A 25,137-nucleotide genomic window follows, 5' to 3' on the forward strand; every position below is an offset into this window, starting at 1 on the left:
AATCCATAATCACTGCAAGGGACACCAGAATTCCAGAGCCTACGTAGGCCTAGACCACCATCCACCCATTGTTGACACAGAAAAAGGCCAATCAATCGCCCGCCCACCGTCCAAATTCATCATCACAATCACTCAACCTCTACAAGCAATAGCGGAAGACGCAGCCAAATCTACAGTGCACGAAGAAAAGTAGGTAGGCCGAGAAAGGGTATTTTATTTAATTCTTGGGATGGGGCGACGTGCGTGGTGGTTTTCTCCTCGTCACTGACTAGTCCTCTTCTTTTCTTCATATTCCATTATTGTTGTATCCTTCCACTCTGATGACAAATATAAGAGAAGAATGATTTTTTGTTCTCGTTATCTCATTCTTGGCTAATCGGGAGAGAGAAACACAGTTGGTAGTTTTTGGGTAGGAAAATGGAGAGAGTGAAAAAGAAGACGTTTAGTGAGCACCAACACGACGGGCCTCGGCGATGACCCGCTGCATGTCCTCAACCTTTCTCTTGCCACGGCCGAAGGTACCGAGCTAAATTGGAGGAGATTGTTGTTAGCTAAATTTGCGGGATGGAGGATATACGGGAAGGGGAACGGTTGGGGAAAAGAGTTCGGAGAGCTGGCTCGTTTGTCCCGGTTCAGGTTCATCCCAATGGTTCGGTTGTTCGTGCAGGGTCGATGTGGTCGTTTGTTGCAGTCGAGCTGGCAGAGGTGGAGATCATGGGAGATGATGTTGAGATGTCGATGCGAAGTCGATGCAATCCGAGTTGCAATCCGAGTTGTAGTTGGAGAGGATTGCATTTCTCCGATACCGAGTAAATGATTGTCGAGGATGACCAACGAACATGGATTGGCGCAAAACCGAAACAAAAAGAGCTGCCCGCGAACCCTTTTCCCCTTCCCTTCACCCATCAAAGATTTCATCATGCAAAGACGTACCCTCTTCTTGGCGAGCTTACGAGCGCGCTTGTCCTGAGTGTTTCTCAGGAGTTCGATGATGCGGCGCTCATAGGGGGCAAGACCGACAACCTCGCGGGCGATCTCACGAACGAAAGCGGTACGGCGGGAAGACTGGCCCTTGGTACGGCTGACCCGGGTCTTGGGGGTGTTAAGAGGGGTGGTCTTCTGTATGGCCGAAGCATCAGGTCAGTAACTGTGTCCGTATTTCTCCATGACCGAAATTTTCCTTGCAAAGTCGTCAAGGAACATAGCGGAAGTGGAGCGCGATTTGATCCAGCCAAGTCGGTCAAGTTCGAGTTCTTTTCTCCCTCAAAAAAAGTCCCTTATTCCCTTCCTCAATTCCATGAATCAGACAGCTTTCCTGAAAGCATGGTGACATCTCTGGTTTCGACAATGATTCACCCTGCCCTTAGCATAGGAAAATCCTCCTTCCCGTGTATATTTTCCCCACTCTCGACATTCTTTTTCCACCACACTCGACCGGATCAAATCGTTGTTGCAGGAGATCAAAAGAACAGGGGACAACGTACGTGACCCTTGTTGAGGCCGACCACGATTCCGGAGCGTTCCTGAGCCATCACGACGGTTATGGACTGCGGTTGGCGACGACGGTGTTGCTGCTGAGAGGTTGTCGAGTCGACGTGCGCCGGTGCGGATGGGAATCGCGATGGAGTCTGCCAGTTTTTGGTTGGCCGTTGCGGGAGTGCGTAGCGAGGGTAGGGCTTAGGGTTGCTGCAGCTCTGTCACGTGTCATAGCCTTCTCCTATCGCTTATCGATTATCGATTATCGCTTATCGCTTATCGCTAATCGGTACATCTTGCCTTAGGTATTTTGTGGAGAAAGTGGCTTCCAGCTTCTACTTTTCCCCAACCCAGGTTGCATTACTACGTACCTGTTTACTTACGCTATGTAGTATATTGCTTTTCCCTATCATGCTTACATTGCGTATGTGATGAGCTCTATGAGGGACTGGCCATCGGGTGACAGGTAATCTGCTGCGCTGATTAGTGGATCTCATAAACTCTCAAGTATACTGATTTAGCTGCTCGGGTAGCCTGCTTGCTGAAACAGATTATATGATATGTATTTTTTTTCTACCCCTATACGCCGCTTTTTTGTCTGCAAGGCCTGATCACATGAACTTGGCGTGCTTCGCATGCCTTGGCCGAGGGCTCATCACGAGTCACCCGATGGTCAGTCCTCGTTATACTTTCTCATCGCTCCGTCTCAGGTCCAGTCTCAATATCTACCTCGACGATCTTCAAGATCCCGGCTCTGGGCCTTTGATCTTCCTCACTTGTCGGATCAAGGTCATCCACATTGATCGCCTCTGGTACACTCCGATTGGCAGTGGCCTCCGTCGTGGTATAGCATATGCCCCGATAAGCCCCAACATCCCTCATCTCCCAGTAGCCATCTACTGTCGACTCCGTAGTACTTGTGAAGTCGTGTCCAGATCTCCAGAGCCGCTGCGGAATAGTACGCATTGCAGGTCCCGGCCCCGGTCCCGGTCCAGGTCTTTGGTCGATGGCGGCAAGGGGTCCCTTCACCTGCGTGGAAGCGCTTCCCGTGCCGATGCTCGATACCCAAGCCTTGGCTTTCTGGGACGAATGTTTGAAGAAACTTGGCAGCGCGGGCAGGCAACTGGCGACGATCCCTGAGGTGATCTCGGCGGTGCTGTATGAATGCCAAAAAGCCAGTACTTTAGTCTCGGATTTCGCTAAATCATGATGCTGCAAGAGGAGTACTCACGTCCATAGGAACTCCGGAAACCAGTCGTGCGTTCTGTCCCGCGTGGTGCGGTTTCGGACGCTGACTACGAGACGCATCACGCTGCAGATGCAAGCACTATGAAAGGGTAATTTTCAGCTTCCCGCCCCAAGTCAGACTGGTCTGGCTGTAAGCAAGACCAAATTGAAACAAAAAGGTGAAATGGACTCAAGAGCCGAAGGGAAAACAGCGTACAAGATGCCGGCTGCAAACACAGCCGAAAGGCCCATCTTCTTCCACCATGTCATCTGTAAGCGCCAGACACAGACAATGGGAAGCAGGAGCATGAGAAAGTCGGAAACAACGTTCACGATGGACGTGATCAGAATCGGGATGTTGATGTTGATACACTGCCCGGGGATGTCTTGGTCCCAGATCTTGGCGCGCGGTCTGCATTCGCAGATCTTGACGATGGTGTCGGCTAAGTAGAAGAGGAAATTCATCCAGATGAGGGTTTGAATGAGCCAAAAAGGGGTGTTGCGCTTTGACGGCGCGAAAAGTCGGAGATATAAGAGTAGGATGGATAGCTTAGTGATATAGATCAAAGGGCCGTAGAGGACCTGTGAGGCGTTCGCTAGCTACATGGTTCATCATCAGCAAAGACGAGAAACAGCTGGCTGCGGTGGAATCCTCTCAAACCTTGGAGAATTCTCTCAGATCGGAAGCAGCGACGGCCCACTGGTGAACGCCGTTCCCATGTCGATCTGTTTCGAAGTTGATGGCGGCATATCCTATCAGGCCAAGCTGGTCATGTCATAGAGAAATGCTCAGTGTGTGCACAGGTGTGAAATGATAAGGAATTTGGCAGCTCAAAACCGCATACCCAAGCCAGGAAACAAGTCACTATCGAAATGCAGTGTTCAGCATCATATTATCCTCCAATTCCCAGCGAGCTGGCTCACTTCACAGGGACGCAGTACATACAATCCTCCCATCCCGGAGCTCGTGTGATGGAGATCTTCGAATACAGGCGCATTCCAACACAACACGAGCTGACAGTGAGGCATACCGTCTGGGTCAGTATGTCTTCGGATCGCAACGCGCGTCTGTATTCATACGTTAATGTAGTAGAGCCATTGTTAATATCACCCATTGTCCAGAGTGAGAAACAAACACAAGCAAATATGACCACAGGGAGGGTGTTGAAGCCTAGAAGCAGACCATGCTGAAGCAAAGTTTAGAGCTTCAGAGCCTGGCAGTGATAGCAAAGGCTTACTGGTTGATGCATATATACAAAGACTTGCTCCGCTAGAATGGCTGACTACTGAGTGAGACTGTGAAAAAAAATCGGCCACGACCTGCTGTAAGCCGGCGACGCAAGGCGACAACCACACCTGACAAGGAATGTGTGCGTGGCACACACAGGCATGGGATCGGGCAAGAACTAACCGTCGTTATATCCTGTACTCCTTTTAACTCTCGAAGCGCGATGGTCGTGTAACATCTCACGGCAATAGCGTGCCTCGTAGTCCAACATGCACCTACGGCTTGCTTCGACTAGCCTGTGACATGCACATAAAGAACTAAAGGAACCCAAAGAACAAAACAGAAGAAGAGGATGGTGATCAGGAGGTATTCAGTATCCATCCGATCGGAGTCGGAACACAAACAAGGGATAGAAGAATGACTGGTTCGCTACACGCATAAGCACCCTTGCAGGACCGGACCGACATTCACGCCACTCAGCCTCGTGGTCTAGGTCGAACCAAATCTTACATACTCAGGGAAATTGAGCTGTCTCCGCTGCATTGGGGCTGTATGCAGTTCGCACGGAAGAAGATGGTCAATTTTCGCATTGGCCCGACCCAGTAGACTGATAAACATAGGCAGTTGGTGAATAATGTTCGATTAACCACTAAGCTTGCTATAAGACTGGATTGACGAAGCATTATATAATCAAGGTTCGGCGGCCGCCTTTCAATTCGTGTCAGGGGAAAGTGAAGGGCAAGATGCTCTCACAGGGTTACGGCGATTAGGCCATTCAATCCCTCCTCCCAGCTTTCCTTTAGCTCACCGCAGAAGACCTCCAGTTGAGACATATCAAGTGTCTTGTCCAACTCGGAGGATAGCTTACTGCCTTCCGGCCCGCGGTCGGGACCAGCTAGGACCAGGTCGATCAACGCGCCCAACCCACCGGAAGCCGAGACGTGAGACTTGAGCGTACGACCACCGGTTCTAATACCCTGGAAGACTTGGCGTGTAGTGTCAGCCAATTTGTCAATTCTTTCCCGACTCAGTTTGGCGTTCTTGGACCCCTTTCGCGTGGCGACGGTGGTTAGAAGGGACAAGGCCTTAAGCGAGTCCAGGACCATGAACTGATCATGGAAGTATTTCCAAGTTGGCGCAATTGGTGCGTCCGAATCCAAGGAAAGTGCAGTTCTCGAAATAACTGGGGATACCTTCCCGTCACCATCATTGATATCCTGAACCCTTGAGTCCAACCATGCTTCCACCTGGGAAAGACTGGCGTCTGCTTGTTCGGCAGTAACAGATTTGGACCCACTCAAGAATAGAGCAAGTGCCAGGAGGCTCCGGTTTGTTTTAACGCTTTCAATTTCTGCTGTTGTCATTTCCGTTTCCACATTTTCACCCAAGATGTCATCAAGGTTTGGTAGCTCGGGCTCAACAGCCAATGGCTTTTGGGTAGCCAGAGACTTCAAAGTGCCAAACAGATGGTCGGTTAAATTCATAGATTTGATCCATCCGTTCTAATCTTGTTAGTCGCAATGGCATCACGAGAGAAATGAAGAACTCACACTAGGCAAAGGACCCAGGCGTATGCGCTCCTCAAATGTAGGCTTTCCAGGCGCTTCGCAGTTCATGAACGCGTCGAAGACACGTTGGTCGACCAAGGGCGATTCATCTCTAGCTGTGCCGTGCGGTTGTGTGAGCATGAGAGGAGAGTAATGGTGCAGAACCTACTTACCCATATCTTCGTATCTAGTCATAGGGTCCCCACCAGCCAGTCTCTGTATGCGCCTTACGTCTAGCGCCCACATCCTGCGGCAGATGCTTTGCCTCAAACGCCTCTGCAATTCGATGGTGCCTTCGATATTCACATAGCTGCCATAATCTAGTCCTCTAGTGCGATGCCTGGTTGATGTGAGATCTGCAGTGCGAAAGAAGTTAAGGGCCTGCACAAAAGCGGATTGTGGGTTGAAGTCTTTGTATTCAGCTCCCTCAATTGGTGGGGCGGAGTGTGGGTGGATTGTGGCAAGGCGTGTGAAAAGATTGTGAGCAACAGTTTCGAACTGCACTTGCTTCACTGAAAGTTTACTGAAGCTGCTCAGTGCAAGGGATCCTGCACCTAAGCGCAGATAGATCCTGACGACAAGTAACAATGCCTGATAGTTGTGGGGTGAGTCGACAAGGAGGCGTTCGAGGATAGCTGCTGCGCGAATGAGCACGGCGTCAGGAATTTGCTGATCAGCAACAGACGTGCATGGTTCGCTGAAACGCATCAGGCTCATGGCCGCCAAAATACATAAGTCATCGCTGGGCTGGCTTTCAATCGTGGTGGGAGCCGAAGTCTTCTCGGGACGCTGGACCTCACGGTAGACCTGCAGGCAGCGGACGATGAAATCTTCGACTTGTGGCTTGGAGACGTTCTCTTCGTTGGCCGAAAGACAGAAACAGTACTCAAGTTTAAGCGCGTTGATCGTCGCGACGCCCTTTCCTGAAGCTCCCTGTTTCAAAATTAGTCTACCAGCTCCGCACGAGATTCCAAACAACTTACATCTGTCCCCTCGTTTTGTCCTTTCGAAGTATAGTTCACCAGGCTTGTCATGGAAGCTTGATCGAGTGATGACACGTAAGTCCTCAGATCGCCGAAGCAGTAGAGCTTGTGCTTGTTCAGATCATAGTATTGTTTGCAGGCGGCGATTAAGTCCTCGGCGTTAGAGCTACCCGACTTAAAACCCCAGTGTACCATGTCAAGCCGAGCTAGGTGGGCATTGCGAGACTTGGGCACCGCCGCCACAAAGTCGCGAATGAAGTCCTGAGTTGCGATGGTAGTCCTGGACTTACATTTTAGCCGGCGGAGCTTCATCATTGCGTGAGAATGCACGCTGCAAACTTACTCTGACGAGTTAATCCTCTGAGTTGAGGTGAGGAGCAAGTGCCAGACTGCCCAATCATCACGTTCTTGAAGAGCCTTCAATTCTTCCTCGTTGCTTGGGATAGTGAGCAAGCTCTTTGCATAGTCCAGACCTTCTGTCCACATTTGAGCCTTTTCCAGACTGGACAGCTTCACCCCAACAAATGACCAATCGTTCTGCACGACGCGCGAGTTCAAACCTAGGTTATCGCTGTCGAGGATCTTGACAATCTCTGCATGGCGCTCTTGAGACTCAAAGATCTTAACAAGCAACAGTAGCTCCTCGGCCGATTGAATAGCTCTGGGAGGGCTCAGCAACTCCTTCTGTGTGTACGATTTCAAATATCACCATGATGTCCAGACAAATATCCAACCACGCAGAGGAAGATGACCGACGAGAGGCCGCTGATCGCAGAGGAAGAAAGTTGTAACATACCGGATCTTGAGGAACACTTTCGCCAGCTTTGGAAATCATACGATAGGCTAGGGTTCCGAAAAGCTTGCGTTCAGCCTCCGAAGCACCCGCATCGACGGAGATCAGGTAGCAAAGGAAGATGGCCCAGAAATAATACTTCCTAGTTTTGGGAAAATTGCTCTGGAGAGACATGGCAGCCTATGAATTGACCAAGCAAGACTGGTTAGCGCCTCTCTTAAGCTTGTCAACGGCGCCTGATGGTTGCGAACCTTTTGCGCCGACTTCCAGTCGTCGCCCTCAAAACCATACTCAAACCACCGCATCTGGATATCCAAGTCCTTTGGGCTAGCCTTAGAGGCCCTTTCCCACAGGCTTCTCAGGGTGTCCCCATGGTCGCTAAGTTTTTCCAGTGTCTCGTGGAGGATATCGAGGGTCTCCAGATCCGTGGTGGGAGGTTCGCCTTTACACAGTTCGAGAGTTTCGGCGATTCCACGTTTGCGATGGGCTTCGTCGGCATGACGGTAGAGAACATACGCCTTCCATGCCTTAAATCAAGCGTTCAAACTCCAGTTAGCATAGAAACAATCATATCGGAGGGAAGCTCTTGAATGCAGCCAGACATTCGCTTCGACTGAGGTAGATATCTTGACACAAATCACTAAAGGAAGGACTTACTTTGAGAAAAGGTGTGTCTTCACCCTTCTTAATACGCTTCTCGATCAATTGCAGGGCCTGCTTTAGATTTTGCCCATCAATGGCGTCTTGGATCTGCTTGTTCCGCCGATAAAAGACGGCGTCATTAGTGGAAGACATAGCAAATGCTTCGAGGAAACACGGGGTTGGAGAGGATAAGGCTAGAGACTCGACTTGTCAATAGCAACTATAGAGTGCAGTATAAAGTATGCTGCGCAAGCCAGCACAGCACACGATGTGCGGAAGAATTGAATATACAGCAAAGATGAGGGGGAAATTGTTGGTGTTTCTCCAACTATCTTTATCGTCTTTCTGCTGAGTTTGGTGGGCGGGGAAGCTCATTTGGAAGGCGGTGACGGCGGCATGTGGCCAAGCCTTCCTTCAATTAGTGGGGTGATGACGCAGTCATAGACTGATCGATCAATTATCATGATTCCAATTTCATCGGAATAATTGGCTTTGTCATAATCCCTTAGTAGAGGCTCAGGAATGGAGTTACAAGATAGAGTTACCTGGTTGGATTAAAGCCCGAGGATATCCGTCCGTGGTCAGGCCTCACAGGAAAGTATATCTTGGTGGACAAAACGTCAGGCCGAAAGTAAACCTCCCTTATACACACACATCTTGACTTTAGAGGCGCATAGTGAACCCCACGGTGCTGCTACTCCTAGCAACAAAACAGAGAAGAGACCCTTTCAATTAAATGACAACATCAAATAAACATACAAGTAGTGTACAAGCGTAGGCGGAAGGCGAGGAGAGGAGAAGGATGAAGAAGACATCAAGATGAAGCCTAACGCCTACCTGATAGTTCGGCCAGCCTGTGGATATCCCCAGGAGGCATTTCACTCTTGAGAAACTGCCCATTGCCAAATCCGCCGTCAATAATGCTCTAGCTCGCCGCCTAGCAAAGAACAACACCATGCAAAGATTGTTGACGATCTCTGCTTGTCTTGATCGAGGCCGGCATCTAGGACCGAAGCACACAGTACACCACTATCTTCATGAATCACACTACATAGTGGCTTGCGGCCAAGGTCGATGCTGGCTTTTAAGTAGGTCCTGCCATCGTGGGGCATCAAGGAACAGGAAACCAAGGCAACCTAGAGAGGTGGGCTGCCATGTGTTTGTTTCTGTACTAGCCTAAGCACCTCTTTTCTTTTGTGTCAACTGTAGAGATAACGGTTAGCAATGACGAGAACGGCAGGGAAAACCTTTCCAAGAAGGTCCAAAAGCTCCCGGGAAAGGCATCCGACAGATGAGCGCCGGCGAAGATAAAGGGAGGTGACCACTTAGAGCAAGTTTCACTCACCCATTGCTTTTTACAGTCGCGATAAGCCCTGGAAAGTCAATCAGCACATGGTACAATAGAGTTGAACGACTGCAGGGATGAGAATAGCCACCAGATACAGAGTGCAACACTGACGATCTGCACTCTTGATAAGGGAACAGCAAGCGCAAGTGTTCACAAGAGAAGGCAATATGAGTTATAATGGGCTAAGATACTCACTGGAAGTAGTCATGACACATCTCTCTATCAAAAGCATTGCGTTTCATACATTTCAGACTCCGGTCTGCGAAATCCTGGCACGGATCAAAGTATTCACTTGCAGACTTGCTATAGTGCTGTTAGTAATGGATGTTACACTAGATGCACTGACGCTAGATAGCAAGAGGTCTGATCCAGCAGTACAAGCGAGCAACCGAGCAATTGCCAACAATCGATAGAGCAGCCAAGGCATGTTGTTTATCCCCGTCTGGGACAACAGCCGCATAGAAGAAGGAGAGATTACAGTGCCAAGCAAACGAGAAATTGGAAAAAAAGAGCCCGGGGTATGGAATTTTAAGGATGACAAGAAGAAAAGGGGGTTAACCTACTTGGAGAATTTTCGCTCAACCCGTTCCCAAGAGTTCGATTGGACCGAGTCCGAGGCAGATGAGGACGGCGTTGCTGCTGCTTGCTGCTGATTTTGCTCCGAGGAGGAGGAGGAGGAGGAGGAGGAGGAGGCCATCGTTTAGATGTGAATTCTATACCAGCAAAGTTCAATTGACACACGTATTGGCAGGCAGTAATGGAAATGATGAGTGCCGAAGGTAGTCGGAGAGATATACAGTAGGTTGTAGTATGCGGAGGACATGTACGTATAAGTGAGCCTGGACTCCGTGGAGTGATCGATTGGCAGGCGGAAAAAGCTGGACCCGCCGACCTTGGCGTGGGGAAATCCCTCCGGCTCCGGTCTTCGACCCCTCTTAGTCATTCTTCCTTTAAAGCATAGTTATCTACTCAACATATCTTTTCGTAGTACGAATACAGTTTGCTGAGCAGACAATGTAAGTGAGTTAAGTGTCTACGGAAACGCCTCTATTTCAACAGGACAGATCATTCAATTTGCCCCATTTCTTTGTGAGAGTACAGCAGTGTTGTTGTACTGATGTGTATCTGCCCGGCTGAGAAGCCGAGCTTTGAATACAGTACCTCCTTCGATGTGACAAACATCACAGAATGGATATTTCTACCCCGCCTTACTCTGCATTGATCATGTGCGCTTCTTTCTCTTTCCCAGATAAGTTATGGGACAGGCTTGCTTGAGTTCGGTCCTGTATCACTTGTGCGCTGACTTTGGGTTTGGCTCATCTTTTCATCGTTCTGGTCAAGCGTACCATTGGCGACGTAACATGAAAAGACTACCTTAGGTCCTCCTGCGCCATCAGAGTACTTCATCAGTTTGAAGCGATTATGTCATACGAATGAAAAAAGTCCTTGAAACAGTCCTGTTAGATGGAAGCTCCACTTCCGTATTAAAGTATAGGCGGGGACAAAGTAGTGGGTAATGGGACTAAGAATAGACTGAAATCGGCATCAACAGTCCCGTCAAGTGCATATTAATCTTTTCAAAAGGTAGGAGCAATAGCCGACCGGTAATACGGGACACGAGAGGTTGAACAGAAAAACAGAATAATTCATGCATGTTGTGTGAACAGCGTAAGGGCGGCGAATCGGTTGTCATAGCTAGCGTTGCGTAGGGGCAAGAGAGAGAGAGGGGTTTGTGTTATCGGCAGCAGCACAGATAACCATTCCATGCATTCGATCTGATAGCTTACTAGCCACGACACGACACCAAATCCCAAATCGGGTCAAAAAGTCCTTTCAGCAGCCAGACTTGGCAGAGAAGCTTCGGAATTTCTCCCTTCACTCCCCCCACTAGAAACCGTTAACAAATCCAATAGGTCCCTTGATGCCCGACCGATCGCGGTGATCGCTATTCAAAACTCTTGCCCAGGTTTCATAGCTGCAAGGAAGGCTTTGGTGACTGGCCCACTTCGCAATGAAAGAGACTTACTGGCCTCGAAGTATGTTGCAGAAGTCTGCGTGGGCCTGGTCCGGACTTCCTAAAAGGTTTGTTGCCATGCTCTACCATAGCGCTAGTGACCTGGTCACAGAGCTGGGTCACAGAGCTTATGGAGAGATAATGAGTTCTTCACTCTGCTTTTCCAGTTCCACATGTTGCTCTAAGGGAGAAGCATTCGGCCCAATCGACGAGATGTCCATTACCTCAGAAAGATGACATGGTGGAGCATGCATCTTTTGTGCCAAACCCAACATAGGAATAGTTTCCATAGACTGGTCTATCCACAAAAACCTGCCTTGCAAACACACGTTGAGCGATTGAGGCTGGCAAGCGCGCCATAGTCCTCAAGACCGTGGATGTCAAAGACGATTGCATGGTGATCCAGTACTACAAACTCTGTCCGGCTGGTGGAGCCTGAAGAAGCTGTTTTGTTTGTCACATACGGTATTGTCACAGTCATCCAGCGAAGCCTCAAGATGGACTGGTTAGAGCTTGCCACTTACCTCGGACATGGTTATAAATAATGACCTTTGAAGCCCCTCCCAACTTACCCTGGCCATTCCCTCAGGCAGCTCCATCTTTTGTATACCTCTCTATTTGACTCTATTATCCGGATCCATCTGCGGCCTGATCCAAGTCCATATTCGACATATAAAGGTATGTCGCCGCCGCCAATCCATAGCATATGGCAAATATCTTGGATTCGCTTCTGACCTGAGAACCTCACAGTTGTAGACCAATGGCGTCTGTGGAGACCTACACCATGACACCAGCGCCAATTCTGGCAGGGCCAATCCAGCCCATAGAGACAGAAGTCAGCCACCAAAAGACTTCGTCAACAGGAAAGGTTGCCTTTGACCCTTCCAAGCATCTGGATCACACCGCTCCTTCCAAAGTGTACAGCATGAAAGAGCTCGGCTATTCGGACAGCCGAGGTGTTTCTCCCGTGGGAGTCTCCGAGCCTTTCCCATTGTTCTCTGTAGAGGCCATCCAAAAAATGCGAGAAGAGGTTCTCAGCGATGAAGTCTTCATGAAGCATAAGTACTCGAGCGATCTTGCTCAGTGCCAGCTGCGAGGATATGCGGCAGAGTGTGTAACCCAGGACCGAGCACCTTTGAGCATAGCTGATGTTGTTGCATAGATGCGCCCCGTTCATCTATGATGCCTGGAAAAATCCGGAGACGCTGGCAATCATCTCAAAAATTGCCGGTGTTGATCTCATTCCCGCCATGGACTTCGAGATTGGCCACGTCAATATCTCCGTTCACAGCGAGCAGGAGAAGAATGAAGCTCTCAAAGCGGTCATGGAGAAGACGACTCGACAAGCAGACGAAGGCGTGGCCGGCTGTCCTTGGGAGGACGAAGACCCGATCGTTGATTGGCATACAGACAGTTATCCTTTTGTCTGCGTGACTATGCTTTCTGACTGTACAAACATGATTGGCGGCGAGACAGCTTTGAGAAAAGGTGACGGCGAAGTGGTGAAGGTCCGAGGACCACAGATGGTAAGTCTGAAGGGCTTGATCCAAGTGGTAGCAGGCTTACAGCGTCTTTTAGGGATCTGCCGTCATTCTTCAGGGGCGCTATATCGAGCATCAGGCACTCCGTGCTTTGGGAACAACTGAGCGCATTTCCATGGTCACCTCTTTTCGGCCTCGCGCTTCAGCCACCAAAGACGACACTGTACTTACAACAGTACGTCCAATCTCTAAGCTTGGCGACTTGTACCACCAGTTCGCGGAGTACCGCTTTGAGATCCTCGAAGAGCGCCTGCGAGATGCCAACCGATTCATGCGTGATCAGAAAAGAGCGACCAGACCTTTCGACACGCGCCTATTGAAGCAGTTTATTCGAGAACAGATCGCGTTCTTGGAGCACATGGACAAGGAGATTGTTGAAGATAATAAAGTTATCAAAGGTGTTACTGACGATAGCCACCTGGTATCAGAAGATCTCAAGCAGCGGCGTTCCAAAAAACGAAGCTTTGCTGCTGTGGAGTAGATCCGAGCAGCGATTCACGTGGATGAATGAAGCGGTACTAAATTGTTCTTTTACTTCCCCATCGGCCAATATGAGGTTGTCGTATGGTGCTTTCGATTTGTTAAGCGAGCCAAGGGTTGCCGTTGGGCCAATCTTATCATGTCGTAATGAATTAGGGATGCGCGCCAGACATTTGTTAGTTAGGCCCATGCTTTTCATAGACATTGACCTGAATCGGTTTTCGACCACGAAAGTAGAAGATAATAGTGGTTTCGGGTTTTATGTCAGGGAACATCATGTCTTAGGGAGGGGAATTGTCCCGCGCGATAAGCTTGGTAACCAAAGCATTCTAAGAGATCGAGAAGGTTGTCTCCATCTCACGAAGATAACCGGCGCTAACAGGATACTGACGCCCGGATCGAACTCGGCGCTAAATGCTCCCCATGATAGGGGAAGCTATTCCGGTCGATAGAATGGATCCCATCCAGTTGGATCTCCACAATTAAACCGTTCCATTAGTTCGGGCCGTTAGGGAGGGGGAAAAGATGATGTTGATTTTGATGTGTTTGTTCGGTTTGCGCGCGGAACTTCCGACCGGCCAAGACAAAAGTGAATGTGATCGGTGTTCCTCAGGCAGGAATAAGGAAGTCTCTCTTCCCCCCCCCAAAAAACTAATCCTACCGGTATGAGTGCCGAGCTTTGCTTCCTCTCCTCCTCTCATCTCTCTTCTTTATCTCTCGAGAGCTGCGTTTCGAGGTCGCCCAGGTCACATTTAGCTCATAATTACGGGGTTGCTTCCTCTTCGAATTTCTGGCTTAAACCCACTTGATGGGGGGCTATTTTACTCCTGCCATAGTTGCCTGTCTCCCTCCCTCCAGTGATGTCGGCGATCGTCTCGCGTACCTGAAAAGTCCATACTTATCTCTCACCCTTTCCTAAACAACAGGACCTCTTTCTCATATCATCCACTTCCAAGAGCTTCGCGCACTTTGATATACGGTCTTACGTTTACCTCATATACATCTTCATCGGGCTGCGCAAAAGCAAATATCGAAAAAATGGCCCAAGCTGCTGCCGGGGCTGCCGTCTCGAACAATGGTGCCGATAACACAAATGCGCCCGCGATAAACACGGGAGACAACGCGTCGGGGGTGAGCGACTTACGCGGACATCTCGAATTATACATTGCTAACATCGTGTTAATAGCTCTTCCAAACTTTACAAGGTCATGTCGACAGCATTCGGTCCCTCATACAATGCGGCGTTTGCATCCGGCCGCTCTATGAACCCTATACTTTGGCTTGCGGGCATACATTTTGTTACAGTGTAAGCTCCCCATATGTTTGGCATAGCTATTCGCACGGCGTCTGACAGCGCATTGTAGTGCTTGACCTCATGGTTCGTTGGTGGACGACACAACAAAACATGCCCTGACTGTCGGGCCCCAGTGAAGGCGCAGCCTGCACCTGCTTACTTGGTAAGACACCCTGACTCATCCTTAGCCAAGTGAAGAAGAAAAAGGCTCGATCTCACACTTCAAAGGTTAGAGCCGTTGTTCAAATGTTCACGAGCCAGCCCGAACTACTCGACAAGGGCGAGACCACAGACGAGCACCAGCGCCATCACAACGAGGAAGCAGAGCGGTTAGAAAAGGACAGACAGAATGCAGACCCTAAGGAAGGGGGTCTGTTTCGGGGAACTTTCAACAAGCCGAAAATTAGTCAGCCCATCATGGATGACGATGATAACATATTACGTTGTCCGCACTGTGCATGGGAGTTGGAGGACGATGAATGTATACACTGCGGTTACCAACGAGATCGCGACTCGATAACGAGCACATATTATAGCGACATGGAAGGGTCCGAAGAGATGACCGACTACATGGACGATGACATTGAGGACGGGTTCGGAGAATATGATGAAGATTATGACTTCGATGAGATATACACAACCCTTCAAACTTTGCCGCCAGGTCTTCACGACGCATTGTATCGGCAACCCGGCGGATATTGGCCCTACGGCGATTGGACTGCAGGCCCTTCTTCGGGAATCGAAGATAGTGAAATGGACGATGAAGATGACGATGCGGATATGGATTCATTTATTGACGACGACTTAGAACATGACCATGGCGACTATTCTGAGTCTGACCGGTCTACAGTTGTCGGGCATCATGAATACTCAATTACACGATCCGAGGTTCTAAATAGCGGTACGCCTGACGAGATGCTGGATGGGAGCGAAGACGGTAGCAGCGAAGAAGATGAGGACTCACATGATTCAGAAGACTCGGAAAACTCGGAAGACAACGATGATGACGATGATGATGAGCCTATCAGACCTGCTATTAGCAGTAGCCGGCGGAATCGAGTGCCAGCATATCGCGTGCCATCGGATTCTCCTACTCCCGAGCCAGAGCAGTCCACCAGGGCTTCTCGATCGGCTGATGCGGCGCCTAGGACAACGTCGGGCGCCTTTCGCCGTACTCAGAACCCTCCTGCCAACTCCGAGGCGAATGCAATATACATCGCCTCTTCCTCAGAAGACGAAGGCCCTGTAAGACCTACGAGGAGGACTAGAAGAGAACGAGGAAACTGCTAGCCCGAGTCTTATGGCAATTCCTTCCGCATCCTGGTGCATCACAGTCCCTTCCGTAGTCTATAACTTGCTCGGGGAACTTTAAAGTGTATTTCGTCTATTCACGAAAAACCTGGTATATGTACAGTACATTTCCGGCAGATCCGCAGCACACCTAGGAGCAAAGGAGAACAATGAGCAGGGAAGACAATAGGAGATCTTCCGGATGCGAAGAGCAGAAGAAACTTTTGAACCAGAAGAATATGAGGATATGCAAAGACCACGGGGCCCGGGAATAGTAATACACATGGAAGAAAGAAGATGAGATAGACACACATACGCCGTGTTCACAATGATTCATTTCAAAACAAAAAAATCCCTTGGTGATGCTTCTTGTCTTCTCAATTGAGCTTGTCACCGATGAACGGAACCTCGAATACGACAGCCCCATTGCGGCCCTCAGCCGAGGGACCTTCGTGGAAATTATTGGTGAAACACTTCCAGCGTCCCAGACGGTGTTCCTTGCCCACGGCTGCCACAATGCACAGGCCGCGAGCTTCCGGCTCCGAGGACGTCGTCGTCTTGGACTTGGACTCTGTTGGGACCTGGCCGGGTTTGGCGGTTTCGACCCGGCGTTCGAACACGGCAAGGCCGTTGATGACGCCCTTGACGAGCGGCTCTTCTTCGTCGGGGGCGCCGGTGGTCAGTTGAGTCGGTGCACCTTCCACATCCATGCGGTCCGAGGCGCTGGGTGTGTCGAATTCGAGCGTTTGTCGGAGTTGCTCGGAAGGCGTATCGGGAGCTAGGGACATCTTCGACACGCCTCCAACGGGGCCCAAGGGAACGATCGTCCTCTTATCGCTTGAAATCTTCCATGCGCGAATGAATCCATCCCAGCTACCACTAAGCACAATGTCCGTGCCGGGCACTGTGGCCAGAGCCGTAATCCAGCGAGGCATGCGGCGGAGATGGCGGGAGTTGTGGGCAGCCGTGGCTTGGTCGACTTCGGCGGAGAGCTCGTCCAGGGGAGGTAAGGGATCGAGGCCGTGGGCGAGCGGAATCGTGAAGAGGGGCTTTTTCTTGTGAACAGACCAAAGTGAGAGGGAGCCCGAGTCCGAGCCGGTGACAAAGTGGTTCGGAGGTAGAGGTGCCACGCAGTCGATGTTGCTTTCCTGGTAAGAAGCACTCTTAGATCCGCCGCGGAAAATCAGCTGTTGTTCCTCGATGACCTTCCATAATCTCGCTGTGCGATCGCGTGCCCCAACACTGATACATTGATCGATCGTCATGGCGGCAACGCCAGTGACATGGTCCTGATGACCGAACAGCGTCTCAACGTAGGCATGACCAGCAGTGCTTAGAGACCAGGTCTTAATGGTTCGGTCATTTGAGCCGGTGAACAGCTGTTCTCCGGAACTCATGGTGGATATGTGGCGGGCAAAGGCGAGACTGCTGATTGAGTCGCGGTGCTGTGTGAAGGTCTTCAAGGGAGTCAGGGTCTCCGCATCCCAGACGATCAATTTGTTGTCTTCACCACCAGTTGCCACGAACTTTCCGGACGGTGATACAGCAACAGACAAGATGCTCTTGGTGTGGCCATGCTCCTCGCCAGTCTCAGCAACCTTCCGCAAGCCCCGCACATACTTCACTTGCTTGGGCTTCTTTCTCTGTGGACGTGGGCGACGCTTGGAATCTCCGGTTGTTGAGGGCAGCGCAGTTGCGGAAGTGGGTGCGGCAAGCTCCCACTTAATCAAGGTCCGATCCTTTGACACGGTATAGACGTAGGGCGCGTGAACTGCGATCGAAGTGGTCGACTGTGTATCTGCTCGGAAAAATGTATGCGAAGCTTTCGAAAAGGCGAGGTCTGATGCAATCTGGCGGTAGATGCGTCCTTTGAACTCGTCCTGGCCCGAGTGTGAGCTCCATTGAGCAGATGGAAGACAAGGATAGCGATACGTACCACATCCTCCTTTAATCTCTCCGCAATCAAATCGCGATCGATCTCAGCCGCATCAAAACCAATGTCATCCACTTCATCTCGGACATTCTCCAGGTAGCGCTCCGCAAGCTTTAATCTCCGGTCGGCGGCGGTCTCGCCTTCGTCGGATTCCGATCCACTGTCATCTGACACACCAGAAGCAACGCTGAGGTTATCCTCATCTATATCGCTCCCCGAGATCGATTCCTCATCCTGATCCCTGCGTTTGCCGCCACTTCTTCCGGTTGCATCTCCCTTCGCATCGACGCCTCGTTTCTTCGACGCCGGGGCAGCGGCGCGATCTTCTCTCTTTCTTTTCCGCTGGGAAGCGGGGACTGTGAAGAAAGAGGACATTGCCCAGAGTAAGTGGCTTGACTTTGAATGAGAAAAGAGTGGCGTAAAATTAAGCAGACCACACGTGAACTGACAGTAGACACTCCGACCCAACGCAGATACTCGCTTGCTCACTTTTTTTCTGCCGGTGGTCTGTGCAGGCGGAGGCCGCATCAACGTAACGCCTAAATGCTGACTTAGCAAGAGGGCAGCTCCGGCCTCAGGCAGCTGGGCCCTCGTAGCCGCAGCTCCAGGCAGTCAAAGCTCCGCGCGGCCAGCGATGAGGTCCTAATCATCATCTTCCTCTCCCCACATCTATACATCACTTTGCCTTCCCTTCCCTCTTATTTTCTCTTCTTTTGTCATACCCTAGAATAAAGACTGCAGCTATGTACGTTCTATGTTGCCCACATTGAGAGATTCTTGTCGACTAATCTGCTTACAGGGAGGTACTACTCGGCATCACTGGCAAGGACTTCGTCATTCTGGCGGCTTCCAAAGCTATCATGCGCGGTCCTACCATCATCAAAGCTGAAGACGATAAGACAAGACAGTTGAACAAGCACAATCTGATGGCCTTCTCCGGAGAGGCCGGAGACACTGGTGGGTTCCCTGCGGCTTGACCAACAAGCCACTCTCAAGGTCGGCTCTTGCAGCTAACCGTACGAATCGCTAGTCCAATTCGCCGAATACATCCAAGCCAACATTCAGCTATACACCATGCGCAACGACACCGAACTAGGTCCGAATGCGGTCGCCAATTTCGTCCGAGGCGAGCTCGCGCGGAGCTTGAGATCCCGGAATCCCTACACAGTCAACCTTCTGCTGGGCGGAATGGATCCAATCACTCAGAAGCCCCATTTGTACTGGATCGACTACCTGGCCTCCGTGGCGTCGGTACCTTACGCAGCTCACGGCTATGCCCAGTAAGTTTGGACGTGATACAGACAGTCTGTCACTCTTCGCCGAGGCCTGTGCTAAGATGCTTCAGATACTACTGCTTGTCCACCCTCGATAAACACCACCATCCCGACATCTCCCTCGATGAAGGTCTGAAGCTATTGGAAATGTGCACGGACGAGCTGAAGCGCCGACTACCAATCGACTACAAGGGGGTATGTGACAAGCTATATTCTGCAATCGAACCGCAATATGATTCCGGGTTTACTGACAGCTTCTAGGTCCTTGTCAAGGTGATAACCAAGGACGGCGTGCGGGAGGTAGAAGTTGATAATAACAGGGTTGTCAAGAGTGCCTAATGTGTTGTATCATACCAATGATTGTCTTATGTTTTCGGTTTACGGGACTTGGTTTTCTAAGAGGATCGGTCGGCATGGCAGGATATTTCCCATGAGTTTGACCAGGACGAACTAGTCTTGCCCATGATTTAGCTGAGGTAGAGACTTATAACAACGACTTTTCGAATAGTGAAATGCATTGTGCAATCCGCGTCTAGAGTGTTGATGATGTTAAGTTAGCTTCAGATCGAGCGGTGATGCTGTTGCAATCGCCTGCCGCATGACGCTGTTTGACGTGTTTGCATCGACTGGTTCCTATCGCGTCCTCACAGTATCAATCCCGCAACGCCGCATGTTTCCTGTCGAATTTCCGTCGTATACTCAGTCATGATGTCGAAAAGACAAGCGGAACTGTCGCTAGAAGAGGAGGAAATCTCTTTGGGCTCGCCTGCCTCGAAGAAGGCGCGCGTGGAAGATGGCGACCTGCCCGAAGACGATCCGCGCCGTGAAGCTCTGCCGCTTCGCCGAGCCAATGGCCAGGACATACTCGCAGCTGCCGAGCAGGAAGGAGAGGAACTGGAGGAGGCGGCGCAGGACCTGGGAGCCAACAACTCTTCTGATGCCGATACCGATGATGACAGGCCGGCCATCGCAGCCCCGAAACGTCAAAGTGCGCCCCTGGAGGGTTACAGCGATCTCTACCTCGATACCATCAATCGCGAAATCCTCGACTTCGACTTCGAGAAGCAATGCTCCGTGAGCTTGTCGAACATCAACGTGTACGCCTGCCTCGTCTGCGGCAAATATTTCCAGGGAAGAGGGCCGAAGTCGCATGCCTATTTCCATGCGCTCGAGGTCGGACACCATGTCTTCATCAACATGGGAACCAAGAAGGTGTACGTTCTCCCCGAAGGCTACGAGGTCAAGAACAAGAGCTTGGACGACATCAAATACGTTGTCGACCCGCACTACAACAAGGAAGAGGTGGCCAAATTAGATAAAGAGGTTCATGATGCGTTCGACCTTGCAGGTAATCGCTACAGGCCTGGTAAGAAGCGTCCCTTGCAACACCAGCTTCCAACATCAGAAGGAGAAACAAGCTGACAATACTGTGCCCCAGGGTTTGTTGGCATGAATAATATCAAAGCCAACGATTACCTCAACGTCGTGGTCCAACTGCTTGCGCATGTCTTCCCCATCCGGAACTATTTCCTACTGCACGACTTCTCCCAACCAGGCACCCCCCAACTCGCCGTGCGGTTCAGCACGCTGGTGCGCAAACTGTGGAACCACAAGGCCTTCCGGTCGCATGTGTCCCCGCACGAGCTCCTACAGGAGATCGCGCTACGCTCGTCGAAGCGGTTCACGCTGACCCAGCAATCCGACCCGGTGGAGTTCCTGTCCTGGTTCCTCAACAACCTCCACCTGTCCCTCGGCGGCTCCAAGAAGCCCACCAAGACGCCCACGAGTGTCGTCCACGCGGCCTTTCAGGGTCATCTCCGCATCGAGAGCCAAGCCATCACCGCCCACTCCGACACCCAGAACGCGCGCCTGGTCTTCACCGAATCCGGCACGATCAACAGCCAGACTACCCCCTTCCTCATCCTCACCCTCGACCTGCCCCCGACCCCCCTCTTCCAATCCTCCAACCGCGAATCCATCATCCCCCAGGTGCCCCTGACCACCCTCCTGAACAAGTACAACGGCATCACCGCCTCGGAGAAGCTGGCCCATCGCGTCCGCCACCGCCTCCTCCACCCGTTACCCCCCTACCTCTTCTTCCACATCAAACGCTTCAGCAAGAACCGGTTTGTCTCCGAGCGCAACCCCACCATCGTCACCTTCCCCTCGCCGCGCTCCCTCGATATGTCGCCTTACGTCGAACCCAACCCCGCCATCTGGCCGCACAGCGAACCCATCCTTTACGATCTCGTCGCCAACATCATCCTCGACCCCACCGTGGCCGCACCGGGGGCTCACGAGGAAGCTGCAGCGGACAAGGGTGTCAACGCAGCGAGAGGTGGAAGTGGCAGTGGCGGCGGTGGTGGTGGGTCGTCGTCATCGAGCGGCGCAGGCGCGGGCAGCGAGAAGGTCTCCTGGCTTGTACAACTCCACGATAAGGCCATGGCCGCGGAGAATGGCCGCATCCAAAAGGAACATGCCGGCGAGCAGCGGGGGCCCGAGTGGCTGGAGATCCAGGATCTGTTCGTCAAAAAGGCGGAAAGTGAGACCTTGTTCACCAAGGAGGGATACCTGATGGTATGGGAGCGTCGTAAGGTTCCTGGGAAAGCGAACGGCAAGGGAAAAGCTGCGGCCAAGTGAACCGCAGGATAAGGGTTCTCCTGGATTTGGCTAGCTGTGCGTGTGCTTGGATGTCCCGCACTCAGGGTTGGTACACACATGCTGATCAAAATCCTGTATAATTAAGTTCTTATGATCATTATGAAAGAAATCGTCCAAACCTACTACTCGTATCAGTTGGTGTCTTGTATCTGTCAGGGAGATCTTTCCTCGATCCTCGTAATGCCTCAATGGAGGACATCTGGTTATACCGGAATATTAGAAATTGCATCAACTTCCGACAGCTGGCGTATGTGCCTGTGTGGATTCGCACATACATAAGATTGTGGATCAAAAGGCAAGCCCCCTTCAAGCATGACAGTAATTTGGCCATGAGAATTGGCGATATTAACTATATTACATTTGCTTATAATGATCCCCAACCGCAATACTTTCTCCCAATTCTGATGGCAGCACCGGAGATGATGCCCCACACACTAGCATTCACGGCCGTTTGTACTCCCATCATCAATGCAACTTTGCCAAAATACATGAGTGTACTGGATCGCGAACCACCACTAGCCCAGAGTCCCATGCTGTGAACATCTGACCGAAGAGCAGCGGGAGCATCTGTAGCTGATAGATAAGAAGATGCAAGTGAGCGGAGATAAAGAGATTCGAGAGGAATGAACATCAAAGTCGTGATTAGAGAAGCTAGGTGAGAGGCTAGAGAATCAATGGGATGAGATGATAGAATTGTGACTCGATGGGCGATAGGATGAGGGTCGGTTATTGAAGTTTGTGGTGCTCGGCCATCAGAAGCAATCGGAGGAGCTCCAGAGCTGACATTATTCGCAGAGGTCTGAGTGACTTCAGGTAGTCTCTGGGGCATATCGGTCTGATCCGGTGTCCCTGTGCTATCTGGCAATGCATTCTGAAGGTTCGTTGTAGGAATTCCGATAGGGCGTGTATTTGCCCCCGAACTTTGTACTTGAGGGTTCTCCGCAGATACCGGTGTTGTGTCGACAGATCCTGGAGATATGCCTTGGGTCATGTTAGAAAGTCCATCGCTGTTTAGAGCATCTGTGTTGACAATGGTGGCTAGATTCATGCCCTGATTCGCCAGCAGATCGTCAAGCAGATTTGAGATCGCCTGATTATTGATAGGCCCTCCGTTTGAGTGTGGCTGGCCAGGGTCGTTGCTGGCCCTCGGTTCTTCTGTACTAGCGTTGCGCTCATGACGGTTCCCTAACACTTCTAGCTGCATCGTGATGACGTCCGAATTCTGATGTATCAGCGACGCACGCACGAGGGGCGAAGCTGGAGAAGAAGTAGCAGACGATGAGGGACGGGAAAAAAGCGTACTCGACCGCGACATTCTCGGAGCCTCAGCAGCATGATCGCCGCGCGGCAAGGCCCGATTATTCTGATCTTCCTCTAGGGGTAAGGCCATCGCCCGTCTCAATGGCGCCATGTCCGCATAATCACCGCTGCTCATTTCTGTTGGAGACAGAGACATTCTGTTCTCTTCATTCGAAAGCACCTGAGTCTCGTTGAAGATGGCATCTGAAGTTACAGTGCCGCCAGGAACGGAAGATCGAGGAGCGGCAGTCCGCTGCACTTGTTCAGTGTCGAATTCTTGTCTGCTCTGCGGAGCGATTTGTGTTTGGCGCTCATCGCGTGACAGCTGCGCGCCTGATGATCCTGATTCTATCTGTGCTCTACGACGAAGCGTTTCTGACGTATGTTCCGGGCTTGACCCTATCAGTTGTGTCTTAAAGCCAAACCAAGATAGAATCCACGTGCGAAAGAAGTTGGCTTCGTAGGCCAAGTCTTCCATGAATGTAAGGTTGCTGCGACGATTCTCTTCATCGGCTCGACGACCAAGAGCTGGCATCATCCAGTCAATAAGGTCATTATCGTAGGCCACTTTGACCGAAAGATCGTCTGCATAGACGGGCTTCGGCAGCCTTCGTCGAACCAGGCGATAGAGCCTGATCTCGACGACTGGGCGTAGGTACACATATATGTAAACAAGAAGTGAGGGTGTTTTTAGGATATTTGTCAAGAACCCGACCATAGAACGAGGCGAGAGGTCATTTGGTAACATGGGAAGTTGCATCGGAGCATGTTCACCGAAAGGCAGAAGAGCCCTTAGCCCTACTAGAGAGTAAGGATGAACGAGGTGAAGTGACTGTAACAGGGAGTACATGTAAGTTTGTATAGCTAGGACAAGTAGGCTTCCTCGAGTTCTGCATGCGCTTTTAGCTAGTGATAAAGACCAGACCGCACAAAGTACTCACGCCGAGTGTAATATGTTCAAAGTGGCTCGTACAAGCCTTGACAGCACGTTATCATTCGGGAATAGATCTTGGCAGGCCGCAATCAAGCGATCCAGCGGATGATGTCGGAGAAAGGATAAGCATGTTGAGACTGCCCAAGCTGGGATACCTGCAAAGTAAAATCCCATTATGCCGTGCTTCGTACGCTCTAGATGTATCATACTGAGCAAGGGAACATGCGTGTAACTTTTGAAGGTCTGGTTAAGTGGTTAGGTTGATTTTGTTCATCATTTCTTCTAGTCGCAGGTTCAGAGATAGTTACCAGTATCCGGCCCATCAAGGAGGAAGTCCACCAGGAGCCAAGAAAGACCGAGATCTGGTCTAGAGTAGCCATGACCAAGCCATAGTCATTCTCAGCCGCGATCATGTCAATCTTCTGTTGTTCAGTAGGGCCGCCCATGTTGCCCTCTTCACTGACAACAATTCCCATCGTGGATAGGACGTCATTCTTGGCTCTTCTTAGCTCTCTGCCAAAATACTTGGACTCTGGATTAATGGGATGGCCCCTCTCATCATAATGCTGGACATAGTCATCCGCATGCAGAGCCGATACTCTCCTGTGAGGAGCAGGTTCAGGGTTTGCTGCGGAGCCTGTGGAACGATCAGGAGCCTCGTAGGGTGACCGCCCCTATTTGAAGTGTTAACAATATGCTTCAGATAGAGATGTGGGGATTGCCAGTGTAAAGTATAAGAGCGCCAAGCAAGAAATTCATAGGGTACATAGATGTGTGGACAGGCAGTTGAAGGGCAGGAAGAGGCTAAGTTTGAGATCACACATGATGCCACCGTGATTGCTCTGCATCAAGAACATGATTGTAGTGATGAGAGTACTTCTCACGATGAACAATGAACCATGATAGAGGCTGCTCATGTAGGGTTACAGCTCTGAGTACTGTATATGGAAACGGAACAAGAAGGTGGAGCATACCAAAGCCAGTCGATTCAGGTACGCTCGGCGCCCCATCGCGTGAGCACCTTGTTAGTGTTGGCCCTGAAAGATTCGCGAAGCCATTCCTCTACAGACGGAATGAAGTCAAGTGCCGTCTGGTTTGACTAGGATGATGGACGGTTGGATGGTCTTGAATGATGTACTATGCTGGTCGATGGGCGGAAGATGACTATCATTC

General features: G+C 50.8%; 9 protein-coding genes across 9 annotated transcripts; 4 read left to right on the top strand and 5 right to left on the bottom strand.

Moving 5' to 3' along the window:
• Nucleotides 1–442: 442 nt before the first annotated feature.
• On the bottom strand, nucleotides 443–3,818 carry BO95DRAFT_456463 (uncharacterized protein; the record flags this gene model as incomplete). Its single annotated transcript, XM_025588404.1, has 8 exons — nucleotides 443–526; nucleotides 934–1,119; nucleotides 1,485–1,574; nucleotides 2,206–2,632; nucleotides 2,708–2,803; nucleotides 2,921–3,303; nucleotides 3,365–3,469; nucleotides 3,633–3,818. The coding sequence occupies 8 exons, from the start codon at nucleotides 3,816–3,818 to the stop codon at nucleotides 443–445; spliced, it is 1,557 nt and encodes a 518-aa protein (XP_025438158.1).
• A 544-nt stretch (nucleotides 3,819–4,362) lies between these two features.
• Nucleotides 4,363–8,139, bottom strand: BO95DRAFT_261485 (MDM20/NAA25 family protein). Its single transcript, XM_025581511.1, has 8 exons — nucleotides 7,912–8,139; nucleotides 7,506–7,781; nucleotides 7,258–7,434; nucleotides 6,805–7,145; nucleotides 6,462–6,741; nucleotides 5,652–6,411; nucleotides 5,482–5,594; nucleotides 4,363–5,433 (listed from the first exon to the last, which is right to left on the bottom strand). Exons 1-8 carry the CDS (start codon nucleotides 8,047–8,049, stop codon nucleotides 4,681–4,683), a joined length of 2,838 nt encoding a protein of 945 aa, XP_025438159.1. The 5' UTR covers nucleotides 8,050–8,139; the 3' UTR covers nucleotides 4,363–4,680.
• A 581-nt stretch (nucleotides 8,140–8,720) lies between these two features.
• On the bottom strand, nucleotides 8,721–10,087 carry BO95DRAFT_446798 (uncharacterized protein). The gene is made up of 4 exons (XM_025587473.1): nucleotides 9,808–10,087; nucleotides 9,440–9,547; nucleotides 9,242–9,269; nucleotides 8,721–9,099 (listed from the first exon to the last, which is right to left on the bottom strand). The coding sequence occupies exons 1-4, from the start codon at nucleotides 9,939–9,941 to the stop codon at nucleotides 9,073–9,075; spliced, it is 297 nt and encodes a 98-aa protein (XP_025438160.1). The 5' UTR covers nucleotides 9,942–10,087; the 3' UTR covers nucleotides 8,721–9,072.
• A 1,955-nt stretch (nucleotides 10,088–12,042) lies between these two features.
• Nucleotides 12,043–13,280, top strand: BO95DRAFT_372762 (uncharacterized protein; the record flags this gene model as incomplete). Its single annotated transcript, XM_025583017.1, has 3 exons — nucleotides 12,043–12,368; nucleotides 12,421–12,784; nucleotides 12,837–13,280. The coding sequence occupies 3 exons, from the start codon at nucleotides 12,043–12,045 to the stop codon at nucleotides 13,278–13,280; spliced, it is 1,134 nt and encodes a 377-aa protein (XP_025438161.1).
• Nucleotides 13,281–13,952: 672 nt separating this feature from the next.
• Nucleotides 13,953–15,863, top strand: BO95DRAFT_422345 (uncharacterized protein; the record flags this gene model as incomplete). Its single annotated transcript, XM_025584592.1, has 4 exons — nucleotides 13,953–14,410; nucleotides 14,466–14,585; nucleotides 14,644–14,736; nucleotides 14,781–15,863. The coding sequence occupies exons 1-4, from the start codon at nucleotides 14,318–14,320 to the stop codon at nucleotides 15,861–15,863; spliced, it is 1,389 nt and encodes a 462-aa protein (XP_025438162.1). The 5' UTR covers nucleotides 13,953–14,317.
• A 373-nt stretch (nucleotides 15,864–16,236) lies between these two features.
• Nucleotides 16,237–18,230, bottom strand: BO95DRAFT_485368 (ribosomal RNA-processing protein RRP9). The gene is made up of 2 exons (XM_025590396.1): nucleotides 17,800–18,230; nucleotides 16,237–17,743 (listed from the first exon to the last, which is right to left on the bottom strand). The coding sequence occupies exons 1-2, from the start codon at nucleotides 18,169–18,171 to the stop codon at nucleotides 16,241–16,243; spliced, it is 1,875 nt and encodes a 624-aa protein (XP_025438163.1). The 5' UTR covers nucleotides 18,172–18,230; the 3' UTR covers nucleotides 16,237–16,240.
• Nucleotides 18,231–18,491: 261 nt separating this feature from the next.
• pre1 (proteasome core particle subunit beta 4) lies at nucleotides 18,492–19,587 on the top strand. Its single transcript, XM_025587474.1, has 5 exons — nucleotides 18,492–18,541; nucleotides 18,596–18,753; nucleotides 18,827–19,076; nucleotides 19,142–19,265; nucleotides 19,332–19,587. Coding segments are annotated over exons 1-5 (612 nt in total). The 5' UTR covers nucleotides 18,492–18,539; the 3' UTR covers nucleotides 19,410–19,587.
• A 168-nt stretch (nucleotides 19,588–19,755) lies between these two features.
• BO95DRAFT_446802 (ubiquitin carboxyl-terminal hydrolase family protein) lies at nucleotides 19,756–21,846 on the top strand. Its single transcript, XM_025587475.1, has 2 exons — nucleotides 19,756–20,436; nucleotides 20,509–21,846. Exons 1-2 carry the CDS (start codon nucleotides 19,779–19,781, stop codon nucleotides 21,708–21,710), a joined length of 1,860 nt encoding a protein of 619 aa, XP_025438165.1. The 5' UTR covers nucleotides 19,756–19,778; the 3' UTR covers nucleotides 21,711–21,846.
• Nucleotides 21,847–22,031: 185 nt separating this feature from the next.
• On the bottom strand, nucleotides 22,032–25,102 carry BO95DRAFT_446804 (uncharacterized protein). The gene is made up of 4 exons (XM_025587476.1): nucleotides 24,939–25,102; nucleotides 24,273–24,638; nucleotides 23,972–24,207; nucleotides 22,032–23,920 (listed from the first exon to the last, which is right to left on the bottom strand). Exons 1-4 carry the CDS (start codon nucleotides 24,972–24,974, stop codon nucleotides 22,096–22,098), a joined length of 2,463 nt encoding a protein of 820 aa, XP_025438166.1. The 5' UTR covers nucleotides 24,975–25,102; the 3' UTR covers nucleotides 22,032–22,095.
• Nucleotides 25,103–25,137: the final 35 nt, after the last annotated feature.

This window comes from Aspergillus brunneoviolaceus (genome assembly GCF_003184695.1).
Source record: "Aspergillus brunneoviolaceus CBS 621.78 unplaced genomic scaffold BO95scaffold_76, whole genome shotgun sequence".
NCBI lineage: Eukaryota > Fungi > Ascomycota > Eurotiomycetes > Eurotiales > Aspergillaceae > Aspergillus > Aspergillus brunneoviolaceus.

Coding starts and splice junctions, on each gene's coding strand:
- BO95DRAFT_261485 (XM_025581511.1), bottom strand. CDS start 8,049: ATGTCTTCCACTAATGACGCCGTCTTTTATCGGCGGAACAAGCAGATC. Junction 7,435..7,505: donor ACTGGAAGTCGGCGCAAAAG/GTTCGCAACCAT, acceptor GTCAATTCATAG/GCTGCCATGTCTCTCCAGAG. Junction 7,146..7,257: donor AAAGTGTTCCTCAAGATCCG/GTATGTTACAAC, acceptor TCGTACACACAG/AAGGAGTTGCTGAGCCCTCC.
- BO95DRAFT_446798 (XM_025587473.1), bottom strand. CDS start 9,941: ATGGCCTCCTCCTCCTCCTCCTCCTCCTCCTCCTCGGAGCAAAATCAG. Junction 9,548..9,807: donor GTTGAGCGAAAATTCTCCAA/GTAGGTTAACCC, acceptor ACAGCACTATAG/CAAGTCTGCAAGTGAATACT. Junction 9,100..9,241: donor GCGACTGTAAAAAGCAATGG/GTGAGTGAAACT, acceptor TTATCTCTACAG/TTGACACAAAAGAAAAGAGG.
- BO95DRAFT_485368 (XM_025590396.1), bottom strand. CDS start 18,171: ATGTCCTCTTTCTTCACAGTCCCCGCTTCCCAGCGGAAAAGAAAGAGA. Junction 17,744..17,799: donor AGAGATTAAAGGAGGATGTG/GTACGTATCGCT, acceptor CACTCGGGCCAG/GACGAGTTCAAAGGACGCAT.
- pre1 (XM_025587474.1), top strand. Junction 18,754..18,826: donor CGGAGAGGCCGGAGACACTG/GTGGGTTCCCTG, acceptor ACGAATCGCTAG/TCCAATTCGCCGAATACATC. Junction 19,077..19,141: donor GCAGCTCACGGCTATGCCCA/GTAAGTTTGGAC, acceptor AAGATGCTTCAG/ATACTACTGCTTGTCCACCC.
- BO95DRAFT_446802 (XM_025587475.1), top strand. CDS start 19,779: ATGTCGAAAAGACAAGCGGAACTGTCGCTAGAAGAGGAGGAAATCTCT. Junction 20,437..20,508: donor AGGTAATCGCTACAGGCCTG/GTAAGAAGCGTC, acceptor ACTGTGCCCCAG/GGTTTGTTGGCATGAATAAT.
- BO95DRAFT_446804 (XM_025587476.1), bottom strand. CDS start 24,974: ATGGGGCGCCGAGCGTACCTGAATCGACTGGCTTTG. Junction 24,639..24,938: donor ACCTGAATCGACTGGCTTTG/GTATGCTCCACC, acceptor CACTTCAAATAG/GGGCGGTCACCCTACGAGGC. Junction 24,208..24,272: donor CCTTGATGGGCCGGATACTG/GTAACTATCTCT, acceptor CCACTTAACCAG/ACCTTCAAAAGTTACACGCA.